Raw genomic sequence first — 21,894 nt, forward strand, 5'->3', positions numbered from 1 at the left:
AATAAACAATTTTAATTATATTAAATACTTTATTCTTTTGTAAGCAATAAAAAGCTGATTAAATTTACAGATAATTTATTCGAATCGTATTACTATTACAAACAATATCGCATAATATCGCTAAAACACTTTAATGTGTATGCTAATTAATATTTATTTATCTACAAAACTGATAAACAACACATTATTCATACACATCTAACAATTCAATGATTTATGTTCAATCAGAAACACTATAATTTATGAAATTGCTACTTTACAATGACTGTAAAATTAATTAAATAGACATAAGCGTAAAGTGTCATTAATGTGCAATATTATAAAAATAAAATTACATCTAACATAAATAAAACTGTATATGTCCTTAAAGCCCTAAAGAGAATGATACTTTTTATATTGGTACCTACAATCCAAAAATGAAATGCTACTTATCGTTTTATACTACTGAAAAAATGAACAATACAATCATTAAATACCAAAATATTTGATCCAGTTTTGTTGCCCTACATCAAAAGTGCACATTTAATATAAAAACATTTGATAGAAAAATATTCATACCCTGTTTTAAACAGTGACAAGTATCATTTCATCCAGGCTTCGAAGAAGAGTGAATTTTGGGAAGTTGATATGACTGCATAACTTCCGTTTTATTGTCCCAGAGAGTGTGATAATGTGAAAATACGTTTTCTCAAAAAATAATACATTAACTGCAATCCCAAAACATCCACTCTTGACGTATATCTGTAATCAGTCAACGTTATAACATGTATTAAATTATTTCTTTCCCGAGGTGGTGATCAGGGCGCATCCGGCCGTGAAGACGGACCACAGCAACAGCGTGGCCTCCAAGTGGCTGGTCACGTATCTGACGCTGTCCAACAGTTGTTTCCACAGCGGGTTGACAGTCTGTTTAGATTTGGCAGGCAGGAGATTCCTGGCTCTCAAGTAATCGATGAGAGCGTTCGACGATGAGCTGTACGGCGGGAAGTACTCCCCTACTTTCACTCTTGTCCACCAGGCGGACTGAGATCTGTACAACAGACAAGTTAATTAAACGAATCAAACGGTTATTGAGCGTCACCTTTGGTTCCAAGGGGTGTATTTGTACTTGTAAAGGGCAGCTCTGATGTATTTCGGCGGGTTTTTAACGAAGGGCGAGTGGTTTCTGTCTAGAAGGGACAGGACTTCAGGCTGGCCCAGGAGGATGCGGTGGGTCAACGACAGCACCCACGGTTCTTTTTCGTAGGTGTTGAAGGCCGCCCAATGCATCTGCCAGTCCAAACGGGGGGAATAAGGCGCTAAAAACAATTTATAACTACCTACAGTCTTTACTATTAAATTAATACTTACCAACAAAAGGTAAAGAATGATTAACGTTTCCAGGTTTGTAGAGGAAGTTCAATTCCTTCCAAGGGCCATCAATGTTGTCAGATCCTTCCAAAATAATTTCCTGACGACCATCCACTCCAGTCATTTTGGTGAACAACCCGTACTGGTTAACGGCGTGCAACTTATGAAGTCTGTTGTAAATCGTACGCACTTGAGGGTGGACTGTTGAGTTGGAGGATGAGTGAAGAGACGCCAGTGGTACCTACAACAATCAACATTTCAATAACCAATTAATTGTACTAATAAACTAAAGCTTACAGTGCTTGAGAAGAACAACAAGGTGGCAAGACCTCCGTACAAGACGGCGGTCAATGAGTTCAATACTTTGCTGCCGCTAGCTTGGGAATCAAACAAGATCTGGCCAAAAGCTTGAATGACAGTAAGGCCGAGAGAAGCTATTCCGAAGTATGTTGTGTACGTTAATCCCCTGCTTACCACTTGGTCAAACTGAGTTTTGGTGAATGCTGAAACGAATAACAATAAACATACAGGTACAAAAATTATGGTACTTCCTTACCAATATTCGAATCGATCGTTGTTCCGTTAACTTTCAAGTTGTACAAGAGTATGACTCCGTAAATTACGGCACCATGTACGATTACGTTGGCGATTTTGCCCAAAATGTTCAACTTGCTCAGGGACTTCCTTCTTCCAAAGAAGAACAGGTCATCCAATAGGGAGAAGAGGAGGGTTACAATAAGGAGGTTGACAAAGTTGAAGTTTCCGGTCAAAACGATGCACATTTGCAAGAATATCTAAGACAAATACACATTAGTTAATAATAATAATAAAAAAGATATAAATTTACTTACTTGGAACACGAACCCAGTAATTCTGACACTTCTGATAGGCAAGAAGAACAAGAAGGGCAATCCAATTTCGCTCACATTAGCAAATACACCAACCAACTTCAAAATCCAAGAGGGCAGATAATGGACGTACCAAGAAAGTGGGCTGGGCAACGGAAGCGATTGGAACCAATAGTCAAAGGCTACAAATCACGTTTATTATTATAATTAGTAAGAGAGGAAACAAGTTGGTTAGTTACCAGTTAAGCTCCACCATTTAGGGCAGCCACTCAATAGTTTGGAAAGACCGCTGCTTAACAGGAATCTGAACAACAACCACTTCACGAGCCAGAAGCTGATCAAGTCGCAGGGCGACCCTTTGGAGCCCTTACGCTTTCCTGGCAGCATGGGCGCCACCAGGAGAGCCAAGAAGCCCGCCTCAAGTAACAAATCGTCACTGAAAAATAAGGTATAAAGTAAAAAGTGACTCCCTAAACCTGTATTCAACTGAATATTGATAATAAAATTTATTTTATCTAAGAAATAATAAAGTTAACTTTAAAAAAAATATTTACTCGACACAAATATTTAGAGGAACTCAGTAAATTATACAAATAAGAATATAAATATATACAAAAGGTATTTATATAAGACAAAGGAGGCTGCGACGTAGTAGTCTTTGTTATTTTGCTCTTTTAACATAAGAAACATGACAAAGAAGGTATAATATATTTACATTGTACATGTCTTTATTTAGTTTAAGGTTTATTAAAATAAAAAGCTAATTAATATGCAAAAAAATTCCTAACATGCTTGTTACAGTGATTTAACTGAAACTTGATAATAAAATACATATTTCACATGTTTCTCTTTTGTACAGGCTTGCGTTAATTAATTTGGAATGTTAGAATGTTTCTTTTTGTAAAAAGTAATACAATATCGACCATAACAAGTTATGGTAAAGGTGCATTACAATCTAGAATTTCATTTCATAGTAGGATGATTTTTAAGGTCATTTTAGCTGATGTCATTCTAATTTGATTTACGCAAACTAATCTCATAAAAATTTTATCCTAAAAAGATGTTGACAATTAAAAAATTAATGTTAATAAAAAGATTCAATTAATTAAATTAAAAATAATGTCAATTAATTGCCCATTTATTTTGTTAGGATTTAATTTAGAAGTAGAAATTATTTTAATGTATGTGCAAAATTAATAATTATAAAAAAGTAATAGTGTAATTATTTTAAGCAAAATATAAACTGCATTTAATTAAAGGTGAGTATCTCCTAATTAACAAAAAATAGTAAGCACACAGCAACATTATTTCTTCAGGGAAGTATAAACATTTTTCCTATTTTAATATTATGTAAGTATTATAAGAATATAAGTTCATACAAATAAAAATAACGTAATAATAGATTGTAGAAGTCAGTTTAAATTTAATAAAAGTACTTTTCTGTATTTAAATAGATCTTTTCTTCAAGTAATAGAAATATTTTGATTATAAATTTTAGATAGATTTGTATAATCATTTATTTTCTAGAAATTTAAAAAAAAAATTGGCAGCAACAAAACTAAAAATAAACTTTTATATAAATAAATATTTTTGTATACAATTTTTTTTTACAATTGTCAATGTATATGTCAAAATTTTTCGTAATGCCTATAATCAAAGGTAAAAACTTTCCACTGAAATATAAGGTAAGAAAATATTTTTACTTACTAGTGATTTGCGACGAAAGTTTGGCCAATTTGGTACAGCGAAAAATACAATGACCATAAGGCAGCAAATAGTGGGATGGTACAAAACTTTTGCGACACAAATCTGAAAAAATAAATTAATTACTATTATTACAATAAAGTTAAATACGAATATTAATAATTATATTAATACTTTTATAACTTTAATATTGAAAATTGTACCGTTACCTCTCAGTGAATCATCAGTTAAACTAAAACCTCCACAACATATAAAGAAGAAACTACTAATCGAAGATTAATAATAAATAACTTGGTTATGACTTGTGCCAATTTAATGTCATTATGAACAACATTAACGTCATAAAATTGGCTTCAACCAATAAAATGTTCCTTAGAACAGTGTCAAGGAAGCTAAAACAACTCCCCTACAGAAGCTGCAGCTCAGCCTGCCAGACCCCTGAGGTGAAAGACGTGGTCGACTACCCGAACGTGAACCAAAGCTGCGACGTGGACCCCGTGTCCTCGTACGGCGGCCGACGCGTCGTCACCATGCTCCCCGGCAGCGGCAACGGCCCGGCCGTGATGGACAGCGTGCGCGAGGTCCTGAGACGGGCCGGCGCCCCCGTCGACTTCGAAATCGTCGCGGTGGACGAGAAGTCCGACAAGTACGACGGCTTCGAGCACGCCATCCTGTCCACCAAACGCAACCGGGTGGCCATCAAGGGCTGTCTGGACATCGGCAGCGACGTGACCACCCTTAACAGGAACGCCGCCATAATGGAGGCCCTGGAGCTGTACGTGAAAGTCACCCACATCAAGTCGATTCCGGCTATAAAGACCCGGTTTCAGAACGTGGACGTGGTGGTGATCAGGCAGAACACAGCCAGGGAGTACAACGCCTTGGAGCACGAGAACGTTAACGGGGTGGTTGAGTGTCTTCAGATAGTTACCCGGGAAAACTGTGAGAGAGTCGCCAGATTTGCCTTGGAGTATGCGAGGCGTAATGGTAGGAAGCAAATCACGGTGGCCCACAAGGGTAACCTGCTAAAACTAACCGACGGTTTGTTCAGCAGCACCGTGGAGGACATTGCCAAAGACTATCCAGATATTTGTGTGCGTAACATGTTGATTGATACGTGCGCCACTCAACTAATACAACATCCTGCTAACTTCGATGTAATAGTCACGTTTAATGTCTACGGTACCATCCTGGTGCATCTACTGATTGGAATGGTGGGTGGAGAGGGCTTCGCCTCGTCCAAAAACTTTGGGGATAAGTATGCGATCTTTGAAAACTTTGTTAAGTGCACAGACGAAAGACAAAACCCTTTAGGGTGTATAAACGCCTCGTGTGATATGTTGTCGCATTTAGGGCTTCATAATCACGTTAAAAGAATAAGGAATGCTGTCCATAAAACAGTCAATGAAGACCAGATCCTTACTCCCGACATGGGGGGTGAATGTAGCAATGAGGACCTTATAAATCAAATATTGGAGTATGTGTCTCAAGGTGACCATCGACCATGGTGAGGACAGAATAAATAGAAACACATTTTACTATAGTCATGTCATATTTAAAAATAAATTACGTGTTACTGAAACCAATTCTTTATGTAAAAGGCACTGATACTATATTCTGTACTTCAATCTTATGAGTGGTTCATCAAAAATTATCCTTGAATTCTTATAAGACACAAAAAATATTGTGAAAATCAAAAAATAGTCAGATTTAGGTGATTTCAAGACCACATGTTTACTATAAACGTCGAGAGTAAACTGATCTCAGTAGGAGGGATATTTTAAATTAAATTTATACTTATTGAAGCTCTAATTTCTGTCCCATTTTGATTAATGTCTCTTGAGTCTCAGCTAATAAATCTGTTTACTGACAATCTTTCAAAATTTAATCATTTTGATACTTTTACACGGTTTAATTTAAAACAGCAGCTCGTTAAAACTATTAAATATTGTTTATAACGACAACAACTCATTAAAAATAGAATTGTTTATCTTCTTTTATCATTTTGTTCGTAAGTACAGCTCTTGTGTCACCTTTTTAACATTAATTATGGTAAAATCTAATGATATGAAAGTTTGTCTAACTTAAATTGAATACTATAATAGACATACATAAAATTAAATCTTGTTAATGAATAGATTAGTGTGAAATATTATACACATCCTAATTAAATTTACAGGTTGATGACCCTAGGTAACTAGGGCCTAAATTATATGTATATACTTATTGAACTAGTTTGAAATTACTTACCCAGAGAAGGCCAAAAAGCTGCCCAAAAGTGCCAGAACATCAAGGGCATAGTTGATGTTGAGCCCCAGGTACGGTGCTAGCCACAACAGAGTTGGTTGGTAGTGAACCTTGGCAGACAGGGTCTTGTGTTTGCTGTTTTCCAACAGGGAACTCGCCGGTAAAACTCCATTGTCCCCATATAATCCTGCAAATTATTAATTGGTGTTGGATCATCGCTTTTTTTGGTTGTTTGTTATACACAAAAATTGAATTCTGATAATGGGGTGCATGCACAAGATAATGAGGTGAAGACGTATTCGCATAGCAACACGAGTCTAATTGGATCTGAATGTATGAATATTCAACGTCCACAAATTTTATGCAAATCAATGGATAATAATATAATAATAAACTGGTTGTACTTACCTGGTATTTGTATGTAGAAGGATATGAACGCGAACAGGTAAACCACACAGAAACACCTGAGAAACAAATTCCGCGTGTACCTCAGCGAGATCATTTCGGGTGGAGTGCTGCTTCCGGTGCCGGTTTGTGTAGCATAAAGCGGTTGCCTTAGCGCTTGTTATTTACGTCGCGATTCAGTCGGCTTTGGATCCGCAACCGACTTGATTTGATTGTTGAGTTTGGTGTTTTCGTCAGAGCTGTTGATCGTGTGCGGCGACGCGACGATGCCTCCAGCACGCCCAACCAGACCGCACCACGCTCGGTCGCAGTGGCGGGGTAAGCGATTGGGTTACTATGTTTTGTTTGTTTAATTTTACACTGGGAAGGTTTATGCGTGACTTCCATTTCCGAAAAGTACGATAGACTTTTTAGCAACTTTATGTTACAATGGCAGGACATAAAGTGGATGTACAACAAAAAAATGATAATTTATAAACTCCGTTGTGCTAACCGGAGATTTCTTTCGGTGTCATTATGTTATACAATGTAATCTGTGTTGATTAAAACATCCATTTCAAGAACCATAACCTCCCAAAGTTAAATATGACGTTTGGAATTCATTAGTAAACTTTGCTAAACAATAATAAGTTGTTAGAAGAGGAATATTCAAAATTATACTATAACTAATATTATAATTTTATTGTATTAGGCCACAAACTACAATTATATTCCTTGATATTATTAAATAGGTTTAGAAAATATGTATATAATATTATGTTTAGTTAAGAAAGATTTTACTGCGACCCTGAATATCATCTTATTTGAAAGTAAGTCTAGTACAACAGGTAGAATATACTGTTGAATAACTGTAAATCGCCTGATGATGGTAATATTTAAAAATAGAAATGTCTATAAAAACTCGAAGAACAACTATTGTCTATAATCCTTTTCGGAAGCAATGTTGTCTTTGTCGTTGAAAATTTAAGTTCTTATAGAATTTATATGCTCCTACAAAACAGATGCTTTAATTTACTTATTTAATTCGAATTGATTTTACTTAAAAAACATGCTTATTTATTGTAAATAAACACACGTGTATTCTGACAGTAGTTCATTTGCCACATAAGTTAGGTTAGATTGAATTAACCTAACAAAATAAACATATTTTATAAAACATTTTTAGACCAGAACTAAAAAGTGGGTGAACACCTCAAAACACAAAATCATGTCCAACTCAGACGACGATATACCAGCCCTTTCGGCCGAGACATTCATGGCCCTGCAAGAGTTTTACAAGGAGCAGGAGATTAAGGAGAGCAAGCTAAAACTGGCGGTAGCCTCCAATGACATTAAAGAAATACACATAGAAGAAGACTGGGTAAATATAATTAATTCAGTAATATATTTCAATACAAAGCATTGTTAAATTTCTAGCAACTCAGCCAATTTTGGTATGATCAAGAAACAGTGGACTTCTTAGCAAATCTAGCAGTTAAATCAGTGGGGCCCACAGGGAAGATTGCACTTGTGTCTTGCCCTTCATTGTACAAAAAAACCAAAGAACTAAGTGGACCAGAACAAGAAGGTAAACCTCTGAACATAAATAAATCTCTATTAATAACTGGGGCCCATTTAAGTTATCTTGTTTGAGTATGACAAAAGATTTGCTGTATATGGAAGTGATTTTCACTACTTCGACTACAACTATCCTTTGGAAGTTGGCGAAAACATGGGTAAACACTTTGATTTGGTGGTGGTGGATCCCCCATTTTTAGCTGAGGAGTGTCTGAATAAAAACTATGTGGCTATGAAATATCTTTCCAAAGACAAAATCATTCTTTGTACAGGTACATTTTGTTACATCAACTTGATAATATCAACTAATTTTTTGATATTACAGGGGCCAAAATGTCTAAGTTGGCTGAAAGCATGGGCTTGGTTAAAACTGAATTTGTACCAAAACACAAAAACAATTTAGGAAATGAATTTTGTTGTTATTCTAATTATGATTTTTCAACAATAAACACTCAAAGTTACAAGGGTATTATTTATTTTCTAGGGTGATATGTATGCATAAAACATTGGTGTGTGTATATACAAACAGTTTTTAAATCTATGTAATATAAGCAAATCATTTAACAATATCATAAAACAATAAATTAAAACACAACAATCTGACTTAACAATGTTAAACTATACAATTGCTTAAATCAAGCACACGAATTAAATCCCCCAATAATAATATTGCACGCAACTTATTTGCCATTAAATTTTAAAATAACGTATTATTGGGTTTAGTGACAAGTTTATGTGAAAATCGAAAGCTCAAGCCGTATATTACATAATTACATCAAATTTTTCACATCGCAATTGATGAAGGCCCCTCTAATAAAAGCGAATCTTGGTCCCACCTGATTTTTCCCATTCCTCGAAAACGAATAAGTATTTTGTCGTGACTATTTTGTAATTATTCGTTGTAATATTGAAAATTTTGAACAATCAGAGGTTTCAAAATAGTCTTGTTGAAGATGTTGCTTTTTCTCAGACTTAAGACCAATACATTCAGTTAAGTAACACAATAAATAATGTTTAAAATCAAAACACAACCATATCTTGGGTGGAACAGGTATATCAACCATATAGGCCTAATTGTCTCTTCTAAACAACAATATTTACTATTAATTATAAAAAGGACACTACGGGATGATTTATTACTAAATTTACCTACTGAAATCTTGTAAAACATGCAATGTAATAAAAATAGTTTATTATTTATTTTAATTAATGTTTTATCATATGAAGGTACGTTTTATGCTATTGTCTTTTAAGGGTTCTAATAGTATTAGATAAACATGGTCTTAAAAGATTTCAGTATTGTTATATTGTTTATTTTTTGTACAAAATAAGACAATCAATCAATTATTTTACAACTTTTTGATAAATTACAGTCTTATTCTTGTTATTGGAACGATTACACATATACAGATAGTCCCGTAAATTAGAGGTCTTTTAAACGGGGATTTTATTAAAAATTACATTTATTATCTGCTCATGTAGGTACTATAAAAATTGTGATTGACGTCACATTTCTAGTTTTTTATAGAGAAAATTGATAGACTATGTTATTTATTATTTTAAATTGAATTTCAATTGAGGAGTATTTGAGAAATATAATATAAAACTTTCAATAATCTGCAATAAATATAAAACAGAGGTGAAATAAGGAGATTGATGTAATCTTGTCTTATAAATAATATATAATAAATATATAGTTTGCATTTTTATTGTTTAAAAAGACCTTATTTACCTGATACCACATTTTTTTAGCTCAAACTTTTATATTGTGTTTTATTTAAGATTTATTTAAACAATAAAACGCAGTGAACGAAATTTACAGACAAGAAATGATCACACCCCAAAAATGATCAGCTACATCCGACACAAAGTCAACTCACAAGTCCGCACGGACCATTTGGCGGCCTGGGCGGCGCATGATCAGCTGAACAGGTCCTGTCCGGTCTCGAGCAGCGTCTGATTGGTCAGTCGTTCGATCTCGCTGAGCAGGAACTGCGTGTCGGTGTCGACCTCGGAGGGCGGCGGACTGGCCTGTATCGAATTCGGGACGTTGTCCCATTCGAGGGAGTTGGCCGACGACACCCTCGACCAGTCGGAGTCGCTGTTGTTGTGGACCGCGGCGGTGTGCTGCGGGCTGGAGGCGCTTGCGCACTGCGACAGGTCCTCCGGCAACGCAGTCCTGAAACATTACGATAAAAACTTGAAAAAGCATCCTAATTACTACTGTAATTCAATTATATCTCTCATAATTGAGCTGCAGCGTCCCAATTATTACTGTAGCTCAATTATGAAAGGTACAATGGATACAAAAGCTGACTTATAGTGGATACTTTTTGTACCTTTAAAGTCCTAGACATAGTAATTGAATAAACATCATGTTTAAAATAGTGTGACAATTACCAGGAGCTTCCAGATGGGTCGTGTATCATAGAAATGGGTAAAGTTTCATGTTCCCATTCCAGATCCAAGGAGCTTGCTGGTGTTGAAGCTGCGGTCCTGGACATAAGAGCACGAGCGTCCAAACATTGCAGTTGTATGTCCCGACTGGTACATGACCTGAATTCACGCCGTAGTTAAAAAATGAGATACTAGTTTATGCGTGAGATTCTTACCCGGTTGAGGGAAGGCGTTGTGATTCATTTAATCTGCTGTAGGAAGTTAGTTGGGGATTTAACAAGCCGTCAACTAACTCTAAAACGGGTTTCTAGAAATGATAAAAATGAATAAGTATTTTATTAATTAAATTTATTAAATAAGTGAAGTAAAATTGAATTGTTGGGGAGTTGAGCATTTTATATTTCAAATATATTTAATCAATTTGCCTTTAAAAAGTCAGTGAACCAAATAATACATAACAGTGATTGTGGCAACTCATGCATGAACACAGATATGAGGTATATATCATGTCAAAAGCATGCTCCACATTATAACATGTAGAATGATTTCACTATTAATAATAAAATATTGTTACCTTTTTGTGATCTTTCCTTTTCTTAAAAAATCTAGACAAAAAGCTCCTGATTCCAGCAAGCATGAAAGTACCAATAAATAAGCTACTAAAACAACAAACAATAGTTAAATAATTACCTCGTCTTGTCCCCACAAGTGGAATTGTTCTGAAACCAACAAACTCATTAAACTACAGTCCAAAGTCTTCGACCTACAAGCTACAACTTACATCTTCCACAAGGAAGGTGAACTCAACCCCACTGTTCTGGCCCGACAGTATGTTGAGACTCCTGAGCGTCTTAGAAGCATCAGATTTGGGTATACAACTGTTGAAGCAGTTACCCATAGTTGCTGCAGTCCTTTATGGACTGCATCCGTTTCAACCCCCATGGGGCCTCGAAAAGTGCGATGAATCCGTGATTGTTATATTAATTTCAACACGATTTATATTCAATAGGACCAACGTAATACACGTCACTTATTTAATTAGTCGCATAAGTTAATTGTGATGCCCGGCGTACTAACGGATTGTCGGCGGCGATTTGATGCGTGAATAAGTAATTTTAATTGCACTCACATGGTGAGTTCGGGTGTTTCGTGTGTTTCGTTTTTTTTTTTAATTAATTTTTGTTGTGAAAGAGGAGAAAGACAAATGATAAAAGGGTGTACTTTTAATACCAACTTGCGACGTGAATCACCGGGGGTGGGACAGTTGGCAGCGCAATCAGGTGTTTCACAGATCAATCGAAACGGAGCTAAATCTAAAGGTGCAATTTTGACGCAACGTAAACTGGGTTGCATAACACTAACAGCCATACAAAAATATTTTCAAACAAATTAGACCTATTTATTCCAATTTTTAAAGACTAATACATTGTAAATGAGTTAATAAATTAAAAGCATTTAATTAGCGAGTACTGGCACACGTAAAATGGGGTAAAACAGGTCCCTATTGGATTTTGCTGCATAACATGAATGAACTTACTTCTCCTTTGACCAAAGTTTCGTGTCCGAAACGTCATTGAAGCCGAGTGTCAAACCGATATACAAAAACAAAAGCGTTTTTGGAATGATTTTCAAAATTTTATTACAATGTTTGTTTGTTAGTTTTGTATATTCTATATCACAGCATCCGATACTAATAATAGTGTCGTACGATGCGTTCCGACATGACTTCTTCGAAACACAAATGGTACCATATATGGAAAAGCTCAAGAAAACTGGCGCGTCCGTCGATTATGTGAAAAATGTTTTTCCAACTAAAACGTTCCCCAATCACCACTCAATTGCCACTGGCTTGTTACCAGATGTTCATGGTATAATTGGCAATACGTATTATGATCGAGACTTGAAAAAGGCCATGAATATGAGCTATGAAATGTACCATTATAATAATAACATTGTACCCATTTGGGTAAGAAAACTATCAATATTTACGGCAAAATTCACTTAATGTAAATAAATTGTTTTAGCGCTTGAATGAGGATATGGGGGAAGGAAGACACTCGGCAAGCATGATGTGGCCTGGAGCTGCATATGCTTATCAAAATAAGAATATAACACATGTCCAACCATACAATACCAGCATAGACTGGCATGAAAGAATTGACAAAGTAATTCAAATAAACCTTTATTAGCAGTGAATAAAAATATAACTTTCAGGTTATTAGTTGGATTACGCATCCAACACATCCAGCTAATCTAGTCATGGTGTACTTTGAAGAACCAGACACACACGGACATGCCTATGGCCCTAATTCACCAGTTATTATGGATTTGCTTCAGAAATTGGACAATCTGACTAAATATTTAGATGTAAGTGTGCTACAAATTAATTCTACTGATTTTTTATATTTTAGTATTTAACTATCAGTCACTTGTATGCATAATTTATGTACATACAATTGTCATATTTACAACACACATAAAATTATAATAAAAACAATGATAATGGGTTATCATAAACAAGTTCACTTCATTGTTAAATCTATAACAAATGCATTTATTACTTTTATTAAATAAATTTACCAGTTTAAATATAAAATATTTAATTTTCTTAGTCTAACTAAATTTTTAATATATCTAATTTTGTTTATTTCTTATTTTATTGTTTGTTAATAATTTGTGGGACCCCCAGCAGTGACAACAAGTAAAATATTAGTTAATTTATTTCTATTTCAGGACAAAATAAAAGAGCACAACTTGGAAAACACTGTAAATGTGATCCACCTAAGTGACCATGGGTTAACAGCAGTAACTCCTCTTGAATTTGTGAATGTTACTCAATATTTAACACAAGGAACTTACATAACTGAAGGAGCCAGCCCTTGCATGCAGATTATTGCCAAAGAAGGTACAAATTGTTACTTTTCTTTGGATTAAAATATTTATTTTGCCTCTATTTTAGGTCACCTTGATGAAATCTATGAGAAACTGTCTCAAGCAAGCAAAAAAGTGGGAAAGTTCAAAATATTAACCAAGGAGAACTTCACTCAGTACCATTATTTAACCAGTAGATCACCTGACATACTGGTGTTGGCAAATGAAGGCTACGCCCTTGATGACATGATACTGGCAGCCCCCAGATATGCAGCCCACTATAATTTCACTTGTAAGCTTACGTTAGTTAATAATTAATTAAGGAAAAACTCATAAAGTTTATTTATAGTGACCAACGAAACGGAATTCGGGGTGCACGGTTACTTCAGCCAGTTAAGCAAGGACATGTACCCGTTCTTCATGGCTAGAGGGCCGCGTTTCAAACAGAACTACCGCAAGGAGACCGTCAACACCGTCGACTTCTTCAACTTGTTCAGCCACGTGCTGGGCATAGAGCCGACCCTCAACAACGGCACGTGGGAGCACGTCGAGGACTTCCTGGTGCCGGCCAGTAAAAGTAAATACAGCCTCACATCTATTCTGGTGGTGACTGGTGAGTTTCTACTTAGGCTTTTTCTCGGATGGTTGATGCGTTGAAGTTTTGGTGGCCTGGTTATTTAAATACCTTTATTGTTTGTTTATAATAAATGTTACTAATATTCCAACTACGATTTATTAATAGAATTTTGGCCGTTGCAGTAGGGGGCGTGTTGATCACGATCGTGCTGGTCAGTGTGGCCGCCATCCTCACGTTGATCATGATTAAGAGGCAACAGAAGAAGACCACGGAAGCGGCGTTGAATAAAAGGTTCCCGCAAGCATTTCAGAGCCAGTACGAGTCTGAACATCTGCTGCAGTCGGAGGAATCGTCTTAAATTCACGTTCCTCAAAGATTGATTGCTTGATTTTAAACTTAACTGACGTGACAAAATTGATTAAGCACGAATTTAATTGGATTGTTTAAGTTTTTCAAGTTTCTATAAGTTTGTTGCGCTCGCAAATGCTGTTTAATCCATTTAGAAAAGCTGAATTGGCTCCTGTTTTGACAGCTTTATTATACTTTTATTTATTTGAAGATTTTTTACTTCTCTTAAAATTTGCTTTAACCAAAATGTGATGATATTAAGCTAAGTGATTACTAAACAATAATATACAAGTTAATTTATTTTCCATTTATTTTGATAAGTGGTAAATAATTTTATTAATTAGTGCACATAACGAGCGTAATTTATTTTCAAATCAGGCAACATTCTATATTTTGATAGTTCCTATGATTTCTTTTAACTTTATCGCATCATCGAATATTAAACAGTTCTACAATTTAATACAGATAATCAGTTGTGCCTAAATGCAAAGCGGACTTATTTATCTGCCATATTAAACCCTCTTACTAGTCTATAGAAGCATTAACATGCGCTTTAAACAGTTCTTGTCTGTGTATTAATAATACTGGCCATTGTCTTATCTGATAAGGTGGTGTTACGACGTCACCATTATTTAATTCTTAAACATTTACATGTGTGCAATACCACATATTTAATTTCTAGAAGATTTTGAATCTATTATTCTAATTTGATGCTAGTGACGATATATTTATATCTTTTTTATTAATATTTTTTAATATACTTGTATTTATTTTTTAAACTATAATAGTTCTACTCAATTTGTTTATTATTCACTGCTACTAATTATTGTAAATTTTAAATGGACATTGTTCTCCCATTTTATTTGTCGAAACCGTCTTGCTATTCCCTCTTCAAATAATATTTTGAAGGCGTTTGACTATTGTGATTGTAAATACGTCCAATACCTCTGGCACTGAATTAGTTGTTTTACATTAGTGAATGATTTCACAAATAAAACCCGACAATAAATGTTTCTCTCATTTATATCTAGTCCAAACTAATAATCTACGCCGCCAGATTAAGTAAATGCAACAATCAAATATTTATTAGTCCCAAAACTTATTTGATTATTGTAAGTGCGGCCTTAGACATGACTTGAAAATACGTTGTTTGCTCACATGTGTAGATAGTGGAATATCAAATTTGTGTAAGCACATATATTGTAGATTTAAGTTGCTCCTAAGGTTTCAGTCCACTAATATCAGCCATTAGTTTAACACATTTTTTTAATAGTCTCATTTAGTTTTTATTTGGATTGAGAGATAGTGGATTATTTTTATTGTTTTAGAAACCTTAAGTGAATTAAAATCTGAATAGTGTATTTGAAAATATTGTCAAAGTATTTTGCTATGGCGTCAAAATTTATCTTACAACTAGTTTTGTTATATTATTAGACATTTAATACGTCCATCTATAATAGAGTGTAAAAGTTTCTCATTAATTTCATATTTTATAGTAATGTTTAATTAAATAGTTCTTCAAATGAGGAAAATTTTATGTTATAAGTTGGTTGTGTGATATTTATTTTTATTTATTACTAAATTATATTGAAATTTTAGCATGTACCATATTTAATGTGAATCCTTTGATTATTACAACAAAATATTCGTCAAAAATATATAATATAAAATTTCTCCTCATGTTATTAATTTCTATATCATAATAGAAGTGAGAAGAAACGGTTGGTGATTGTATTTGCCAAATATGCTAAATTAGATATCTATAGTTGCATGTATCATTTTCAAAGAGAGCACAATTTTTGGGTGATATTAAATTATTAGTACTTTTGTTTTAATACTAATTGTTCTATTTTGAATTTAAATAAAATATTAAAATATAAATGTGTTTTATTTTATTTAGGGTTTTGGGTATTTAACAATACTCATGTGAATCCCCTTTGTAGGCAACATGAAAAAAATTATAAAAGTAATTGAAGCTGCAATGTTGTAGATGTACATTGCAGCTAGTATATAAGTAAATTTATATCAAGAAACAATTATTAGCCTGTAAGAATTAAATAAGCTTTTAAATAAAATTATTTTGAAATATTGGCAGATATTTAGTCAGTTTATAAATTGATGTAGAATTATTAATTGTTTACGTACCTATTATTATAATACAATAATAACTGCAACTTTGTTAATATTTAAAAATACTGCTGAATTTTCCCTTTTCCTCATAAATAATTTTGAAAATTATGTTATCTATCGGTGATAGTGGCACCATCTAAAAACAAATAGCAGCATTTTTCCAATTAAAGATGTTCATCACAGAAAAGTAAATGTATCACGTAGAAACGTTTGAAAATTAATCATTTTATATATAAAATAATACGTCATAAAATCGCAACAAAAACTTGTTTGTTAATAATCATCTATCGGTAGACAAACATTTGTATTTGTTTTGCTTTTAAAATCAGTGACGTCACACATCCCACCTCGATAACCGGAGATTTCTGTAAACCAGTTCGTCAGGCTGATCGTGCCGATAGAATGCAGCTGTCAGATTTGTTATGGCAGAACAAATTCTAAACCCGTATATTTATATCGAATTTAATAAGAGATCGTAACAAATGTTGCATAAAACTTGGATGTCCCATTTAATCCACGTTTTTAACAAATCAAAGGCGCCATGCTCTATGTATGACGTTCATGAATTCGTAGAGATCGGGCTATTTATAGTGTCGTAGTGTAGGAATGGAAAATCAAAACAGGTCATGATAACAAAGAAATTACGCCAATAATTAAATAATGAATTCGAAACGCAAATCTGTCTTTCGAGACATTTATGAAAGACAGTACAAAAGCAGATTGAGTAAACTCTATTCAAGTTCCAAAGGTAAGGCTTCGGTGCCCAATCATCATCACCACCATTATTTTTGCTGTGTTCGATTTTAAGATGACGAAAGTTTCGTGCAACGCTTGAGCTTGCTGAAAAAGCTGTCAATACACCAGGGCTGTGTGAACACAATCTGCTGGAATGACAATGGGAATTTAATACTCTCCGGCTCCGATGACCAACATTTAATGGTAACAAATGGACACACCTACAAAGTTGAAGCTAAATATTACACAAGCCACCACGCCAATATTTTTAGCGCCAAATTTCTACCGTGCTCTGGCGACAAGCAAATTATTTCTTGTTCTGGTGACGGGTCTATTTTGCACACAGGTAATCTTTAATTCTCATAAATTATAATATACTAAAGTATAAAAGTGTGCCCTTCCTAATTTTTATAGCTGTTTTAATAGTTGTAATGGAATTTGATTAAAAAGCAATTATTAATCAAATTCCAAGGTTTGGTAACTTGATTGTGGTTAAAAATAACCATTTATTTAATGTTTATTTATTAGCAGAAAGCCAATCATTTATTATAAATTATATGGGACAATTTGAGGACTTTTTACATACATTCAAATAATATTACTTTCCAAATAATTGGACAATCTTTACATAATTAATATGTTTTCATATATGCCACTAAACATTAATGATATTTTAGATTTAGACAGACCTAAAGAGACTTACCTAGACCAATTTACTTGCCATGGTGGTACCACCACATATGAGGTAATAACTATACCAAACGACCCCAATACATTTTTAAGTTGTGGGGAAGATGGCACAGTTCGTTGGTTTGACTTGAGGACTAAAACAAGGTATATTAAATATGTATAAATCTGTTTTTACCTTATACATAACCCAGACCAGAGAAGTAGCAACCATTAGTGTCCTAAAATATTTTATTTAAAATAATATTCTATATTATTTCTCCCATTATTCATTTTGTGTCCTAATGAATGTATTTTATTCTTATTTTTTGTACTGACCACTGTATATATTGTAAATTAATATATTGTTATTTGTAGTTGTCGCAAGCAGAATTGTCAGGAGGACATCCTGATAAAATCCCCTTATGCGGTCACAGCACTGGCCATCAGCCCCACTGCCTACAACCAGTTGGCCATCGGCTGCGCCGACTCGACCGTCCGGCTCTACGACCGCAGATACCTGAGCTACGGGAGAGGTACCGTGTGTGCTGTCGCAAAAAACCTTCACAATAAAACCAGAGACAGTAAATTTATCTCTCTATCGATTCAATTTATGTTTTTCGTAGTAATTCTAGATGACGGGACAGGAAATTTACTGTCTTCCGGCTGTTGTACCGTAACCACCGCACTGTCACGTTGTTTTAGACTACCTAGCCTCGTCGTTCTGCAGTTTCCTCGCGCCGCACTTCGACCGACGTTACAGGATCACCTCGTTGAGTTACAGCGGCGACGGACACGACATGCTAGTCAGTTACTCGTCGGATTATCTGTACCTGTTTAACGTTCAGGTTAATACCACAACTTAAATATAACTAGAGGGGTGTCTTAATGAATTTATTATGCTGTAGGAAAGCCGTGCCACTGCTTTAAAGAAACCGGCGAAGAAGGTTTCCAAGTGGAACAAAGTGAGGGCGGTCAGCGGCCACAGGGCACGCCTGTCGCCACCGCCGGTCAGGAGGCTGCGCCTCAGGGGCGACTGGTCGGACACCGGCCCCAACGCCAGGCCCGAGCGCGACACTCCTGCCAATTCAGGTGACCCCAACATTAACTGGACTCACGAACAAACTGTAACGAACTATTTTCAGGTATGGGTCAGGCGAGGCCTCAGCTGCAGGGCACGTTGATGCAGCGAATGACCGACGTGCTGTCGCGTATGCTGAACGATCCGATGACCCGGGCCGCCCTCAGCGCCGGCGGCGAAGACTCCGTCGATCCGGAGAGCAGGGACGCCGACGCCGAGCCCGCCCAGCAGGCCCAGGGGGAGACTGCAGAAGCCGACGACCAACAGAATGAACAGGGAAACAGGTGAACAGAAATTCATCTCCAATACTCTTGTATAATTTCTATTGCTGTCCAACAGTTCCTCTCAGCAAGTGGAAGAACCAGCCCAGAGTGCCGCGTCGACCAGCACTGCGGGCGAGACCTCGTCGAGGCGCTCCAGCTTGGAGGTGGTGGGTGCACTGCAGAACCACCTGTCCGCCTTGCAGCATCTGCGTGCCGGTTTCATAGAGCAGCACGGCGCCGAACCGTCCGTCAGCTTTCACTATTCGCAGCAGAGCACCTCGAACTCCACCATCAGCTTGCGGGTCGGCGGCGACGTCGACGGTAACTTCGACGACGACGAGGAGGCCGGCACCGTGCCGTCGACTTCGCAGCAGGTCAAGAACCACATTGACAGCACTGTGAGCCTCCATTTATATTTATTAATTTGTTTTACTTATCTTAAGTGGTGTTTATTTCATTTTAGGATGGCGACGTTGATATGGAATACGATGAGGAGTCGGAATCGGGGAATAATAAGACTGATAAGCAAATGGTCTATGAGGCTGAAATGAAAATGAAATATGTGGGCCATAGAAACGCAAGGTATGCCTGCTAATCCCATCACTTTAACTTTCTTCAAACATTAAACTGAAATATCTCAAAAACGGCTGTAATAATCAAAATTTATCAAGAGCACTTTTTTGTCCTAAATTGTGCAAAGAATGTCAAAAGTTTAATAGTTTTAAAAAATATCTAAAGGCCTAGAAAATAGGACAGGAACAAGGGGGGGAATCCCTTAGAATCTGAATCTGAAATTTAAATTTTGACCACTATTTTATGTATTGTATTGTATTAATTAATACTATTAATGAATTAGGACTATGATAAAAGAGGCGACGTTCTGGGGCGACGATTACGTAATGTCGGGCTCGGACTGCGGCCACGTGTTCATCTGGAACAGACACTCGGCCGAGATCAAGATGCTGTTGCAGGCCGACCAGCACGTGGTTAATTGTTTGCAGCCGCACCCCACATTGCCAATCCTGGCCACCAGCGGCATCGACAACGACGTCAAGTTGTGGGCGCCCATCAAGGACGAGTGCAGTTTTGATGCGGAGGCGGCTGAAGTGGTCTGTACTTTTACTCCACCATGAACTAGTTAATGATTTGTGTTAATTTACAGTTAATAAATCGCAATGCAATAATGCTTGAGGAGACCAGGGACACCATAACAGTTCCGGCCGCCTTCATGATTCGCATGCTGGCTTGCTTGAATCAAATACGCAGGAGCGGTTCGAACAGGCAGAACATGAGACGTGGCTGCGATAAGTAATATTATATTTTCTAGTTTAGCTTGTTATCGGGTCCGGTCGATGACTGCAATGTTTTTTTTATGGTTGGTTACTTAACTGGTAATATTTTCAGTTTCAGTGGCAAAATAAACTTTGTTTGTTCTAAATTAATTGTTTTTGTTTAAAATTATATGAATACGCGTCATCGATCACTTGTTACTTGACACATTTAGACAAGAGTTTTCGGAATGTTACGATTAAATTATAGTTAATGTCAACACATATTTTTGTTAGTGCTTTATATTGATCACCTGACATTCTCACATCAAAAGTGGCTGTGAACTTATCCATCTTTATAACCAGAGTTTGCCGTCTTTGTTGATTGTTACGCGTTTGAACAAATTTAAATTTTGTTAGCCTTAATTGGGAAATTATTATATTCAGCTCTCTGCATGTTAATCCCATTTTTAATAGTGCAGGTTTGTCAGGTGAAAGGTGATATTCAAAATATTTTTATTATTTTTTTAATTGTATAAAGTTAATTTATTGACTGATCAAGAATGGAATGTTACGTTTTTCACAAGACAATTTTTTTGTAGTATTGATTTGCTGCATTATTTGATTAATTAAATATAAACTTGCTTATTTGACAAAAGTTTATTGATTTAAATGTGCATCACTTTAACTTCGACGTCGTAATAATTAATGTAGGTCCGTGTTTCTTACTCATGGAAGTTAGGGTGATTTGTTAAATAAGCGAGTTTAGTGCAATTAGGAATTAAATTCAGAGTAATAGTTTCATAAAAAACTATGTTATATTTTTATTACCACAGTTGTACTAGTAAAAGTCATAATCAATTTCCAAGATAGTTGGATTGCTAGATTATGTGTTGTAGTAATTTAAAATATAATAAATTATTTAAATATACAAAGATGTAGTTTTATTTATAACTTTCCCTTAACAATAATTAGAAAGACAAGATATACTGATATCTAGTTTAAAGTAAAAAAAAATAAAGTTTGGCAGTTGCAGAGACTGCCGATAGAAGTGAAAACTTAGAACTTTTAGTATTAAAATTGCAATTTAACCATTTTGAATAACTAGACTCATTCTTTGGTTCATTTCAAACATAAAAATTCATGTAACTGGTAAATTATCCTTTGCAAATTGTTACATTACCTTTTTCATGACATCTTTATACATTTATACATAATTTTACCAATAATTTACTGCAATGGTACTACCCTATGACAAGAAAAGGAACCATAACGTTTTATTCACCATATGACTGGGTTTCGGTAGTGTATCTATTATCTTATTCTACCAATGTTCACTCCTTCAAAATTCAGGAGGATAAGGACTTCTAATTCTTTTAATTTTATTCACCTTGATCTATTTGACAATTTTTTGATGAAATTAACTTTCTAAAATTGAACTTATAAA

At 35.3% G+C, this 21,894-nt stretch overlaps 5 protein-coding genes across 7 annotated transcripts; 3 read left to right on the plus strand and 2 right to left on the minus strand.

Annotated features, from left to right (window-relative positions):
• Positions 1-58: 58 nt before the first annotated feature.
• Positions 59-6,691, minus strand: LOC109603206 (lipase maturation factor 2-like). The gene is made up of 10 exons (XM_020019686.2): positions 6,558-6,691; positions 6,153-6,336; positions 3,906-4,007; positions 2,438-2,634; positions 2,202-2,380; positions 1,907-2,144; positions 1,648-1,853; positions 1,351-1,591; positions 1,082-1,298; positions 59-1,030 (listed from the first exon to the last, which is right to left on the minus strand). Exons 1-10 carry the CDS (start codon positions 6,649-6,651, stop codon positions 775-777), a joined length of 1,914 nt encoding a protein of 637 aa, XP_019875245.2. The 5' UTR covers positions 6,652-6,691; the 3' UTR covers positions 59-774.
• On the plus strand, positions 3,834-8,600 carry LOC109603195 (EEF1A lysine methyltransferase 1). Of its 2 annotated transcripts, none has more exons than XM_049963777.1 (5): positions 3,834-3,883; positions 7,720-7,914; positions 7,971-8,121; positions 8,174-8,383; positions 8,437-8,600. In XM_049963777.1, exons 1-5 carry the CDS (start codon positions 3,842-3,844, stop codon positions 8,598-8,600), a joined length of 762 nt encoding a protein of 253 aa, XP_049819734.1. In that variant the 5' UTR covers positions 3,834-3,841. The 2 variants fall into 2 exon arrangements, with proteins under 2 accessions (XP_049819734.1, XP_019875231.1); XM_020019672.2 differs by lacking the exon at positions 3,834-3,883 and adding an exon at positions 6,731-6,872.
• LOC109603209 (uncharacterized) lies at positions 8,570-11,838 on the minus strand. The gene is made up of 6 exons (XM_049963778.1): positions 11,290-11,838; positions 11,199-11,227; positions 11,083-11,128; positions 10,724-10,815; positions 10,512-10,667; positions 8,570-10,290 (listed from the first exon to the last, which is right to left on the minus strand). The coding sequence occupies exons 1-6, from the start codon at positions 11,404-11,406 to the stop codon at positions 10,032-10,034; spliced, it is 699 nt and encodes a 232-aa protein (XP_049819735.1). The 5' UTR covers positions 11,407-11,838; the 3' UTR covers positions 8,570-10,031.
• A 139-nt stretch (positions 11,839-11,977) lies between these two features.
• On the plus strand, positions 11,978-16,185 carry LOC109603208 (ectonucleotide pyrophosphatase/phosphodiesterase family member 5-like). 2 transcript variants are annotated; one of them, XM_049963776.1, is made up of 7 exons: positions 11,978-12,474; positions 12,533-12,673; positions 12,723-12,875; positions 13,242-13,413; positions 13,468-13,671; positions 13,729-13,992; positions 14,122-14,259. In XM_049963776.1, the coding sequence occupies exons 1-7, from the start codon at positions 12,130-12,132 to the stop codon at positions 14,139-14,141; spliced, it is 1,299 nt and encodes a 432-aa protein (XP_049819733.1). In that variant the 5' UTR covers positions 11,978-12,129; the 3' UTR covers positions 14,142-14,259. The 2 variants fall into 2 exon arrangements, with proteins under 2 accessions (XP_049819733.1, XP_019875246.2); XM_020019687.2 differs by having other exon boundaries at positions 11,980-12,474; positions 14,139-16,185.
• Positions 16,186-16,822: 637 nt separating this feature from the next.
• On the plus strand, positions 16,823-21,382 carry LOC109603210 (DDB1- and CUL4-associated factor 6). Its single transcript, XM_020019689.2, has 11 exons — positions 16,823-17,182; positions 17,243-17,515; positions 17,847-18,003; positions 18,214-18,371; positions 18,541-18,683; positions 18,744-18,927; positions 18,981-19,200; positions 19,256-19,577; positions 19,643-19,761; positions 20,036-20,288; positions 20,342-21,382. Exons 1-11 carry the CDS (start codon positions 17,095-17,097, stop codon positions 20,489-20,491), a joined length of 2,067 nt encoding a protein of 688 aa, XP_019875248.1. The 5' UTR covers positions 16,823-17,094; the 3' UTR covers positions 20,492-21,382.
• Positions 21,383-21,894: the final 512 nt, after the last annotated feature.

The sequence above is a fragment of the Aethina tumida genome, chromosome 2 (assembly GCF_024364675.1).
Source record: "Aethina tumida isolate Nest 87 chromosome 2, icAetTumi1.1, whole genome shotgun sequence".
Lineage (NCBI taxonomy): Eukaryota > Metazoa > Arthropoda > Insecta > Coleoptera > Nitidulidae > Aethina > Aethina tumida.

What these genes read in the sequence shown, in the direction of transcription:
- LOC109603209 (XM_049963778.1), bottom strand. Translation starts at nt 11,406, where the DNA reads ATGGGTAACTGCTTCAACAGTTGTATACCCAAATCTGATGCTTCTAAG. An exon ending in ACTTGTGGGGACAAGACGAG is followed by an intron (nt 11,129 to 11,198) that starts GTAATTATTTAA and finishes TGCTGGAATCAG; the next exon opens with GAGCTTTTTGTCTAGATTTT. An exon ending in CAACGCCTTCCCTCAACCGG is followed by an intron (nt 10,668 to 10,723) that starts GTAAGAATCTCA and finishes GCGTGAATTCAG; the next exon opens with GTCATGTACCAGTCGGGACA.
- LOC109603195 (XM_049963777.1), top strand. Translation starts at nt 3,842, where the DNA reads ATGCCTATAATCAAAGGTAAAAACTTTCCACTGAAATATAAG. An exon ending in ACTTTCCACTGAAATATAAG is followed by an intron (nt 3,884 to 7,719) that starts GTAAGAAAATAT and finishes AAACATTTTTAG; the next exon opens with ACCAGAACTAAAAAGTGGGT. An exon ending in AAGTGGACCAGAACAAGAAG is followed by an intron (nt 8,122 to 8,173) that starts GTAAACCTCTGA and finishes GGCCCATTTAAG; the next exon opens with TTATCTTGTTTGAGTATGAC.
- LOC109603210 (XM_020019689.2), top strand. Translation starts at nt 17,095, where the DNA reads ATGAATTCGAAACGCAAATCTGTCTTTCGAGACATTTATGAAAGACAG. An exon ending in CGGGTCTATTTTGCACACAG is followed by an intron (nt 17,516 to 17,846) that starts GTAATCTTTAAT and finishes ATGATATTTTAG; the next exon opens with ATTTAGACAGACCTAAAGAG. An exon ending in CAGAATGAACAGGGAAACAG is followed by an intron (nt 19,201 to 19,255) that starts GTGAACAGAAAT and finishes GCTGTCCAACAG; the next exon opens with TTCCTCTCAGCAAGTGGAAG.
- LOC109603208 (XM_020019687.2), top strand. Translation starts at nt 12,130, where the DNA reads ATGATTTTCAAAATTTTATTACAATGTTTGTTTGTTAGTTTTGTATAT. An exon ending in ATCTGACTAAATATTTAGAT is followed by an intron (nt 12,876 to 13,241) that starts GTAAGTGTGCTA and finishes TTTCTATTTCAG; the next exon opens with GACAAAATAAAAGAGCACAA. An exon ending in GCAGATTATTGCCAAAGAAG is followed by an intron (nt 13,414 to 13,467) that starts GTACAAATTGTT and finishes CCTCTATTTTAG; the next exon opens with GTCACCTTGATGAAATCTAT.
- LOC109603206 (XM_020019686.2), bottom strand. Translation starts at nt 6,651, where the DNA reads ATGATCTCGCTGAGGTACACGCGGAATTTGTTTCTCAGGTGTTTCTGT. An exon ending in AGCTTTTTGGCCTTCTCTGG is followed by an intron (nt 4,008 to 6,152) that starts GTAAGTAATTTC and finishes TTATTTTTTCAG; the next exon opens with ATTTGTGTCGCAAAAGTTTT. An exon ending in TCATTCTTTACCTTTTGTTG is followed by an intron (nt 1,299 to 1,350) that starts GTAAGTATTAAT and finishes AATTGTTTTTAG; the next exon opens with CGCCTTATTCCCCCCGTTTG.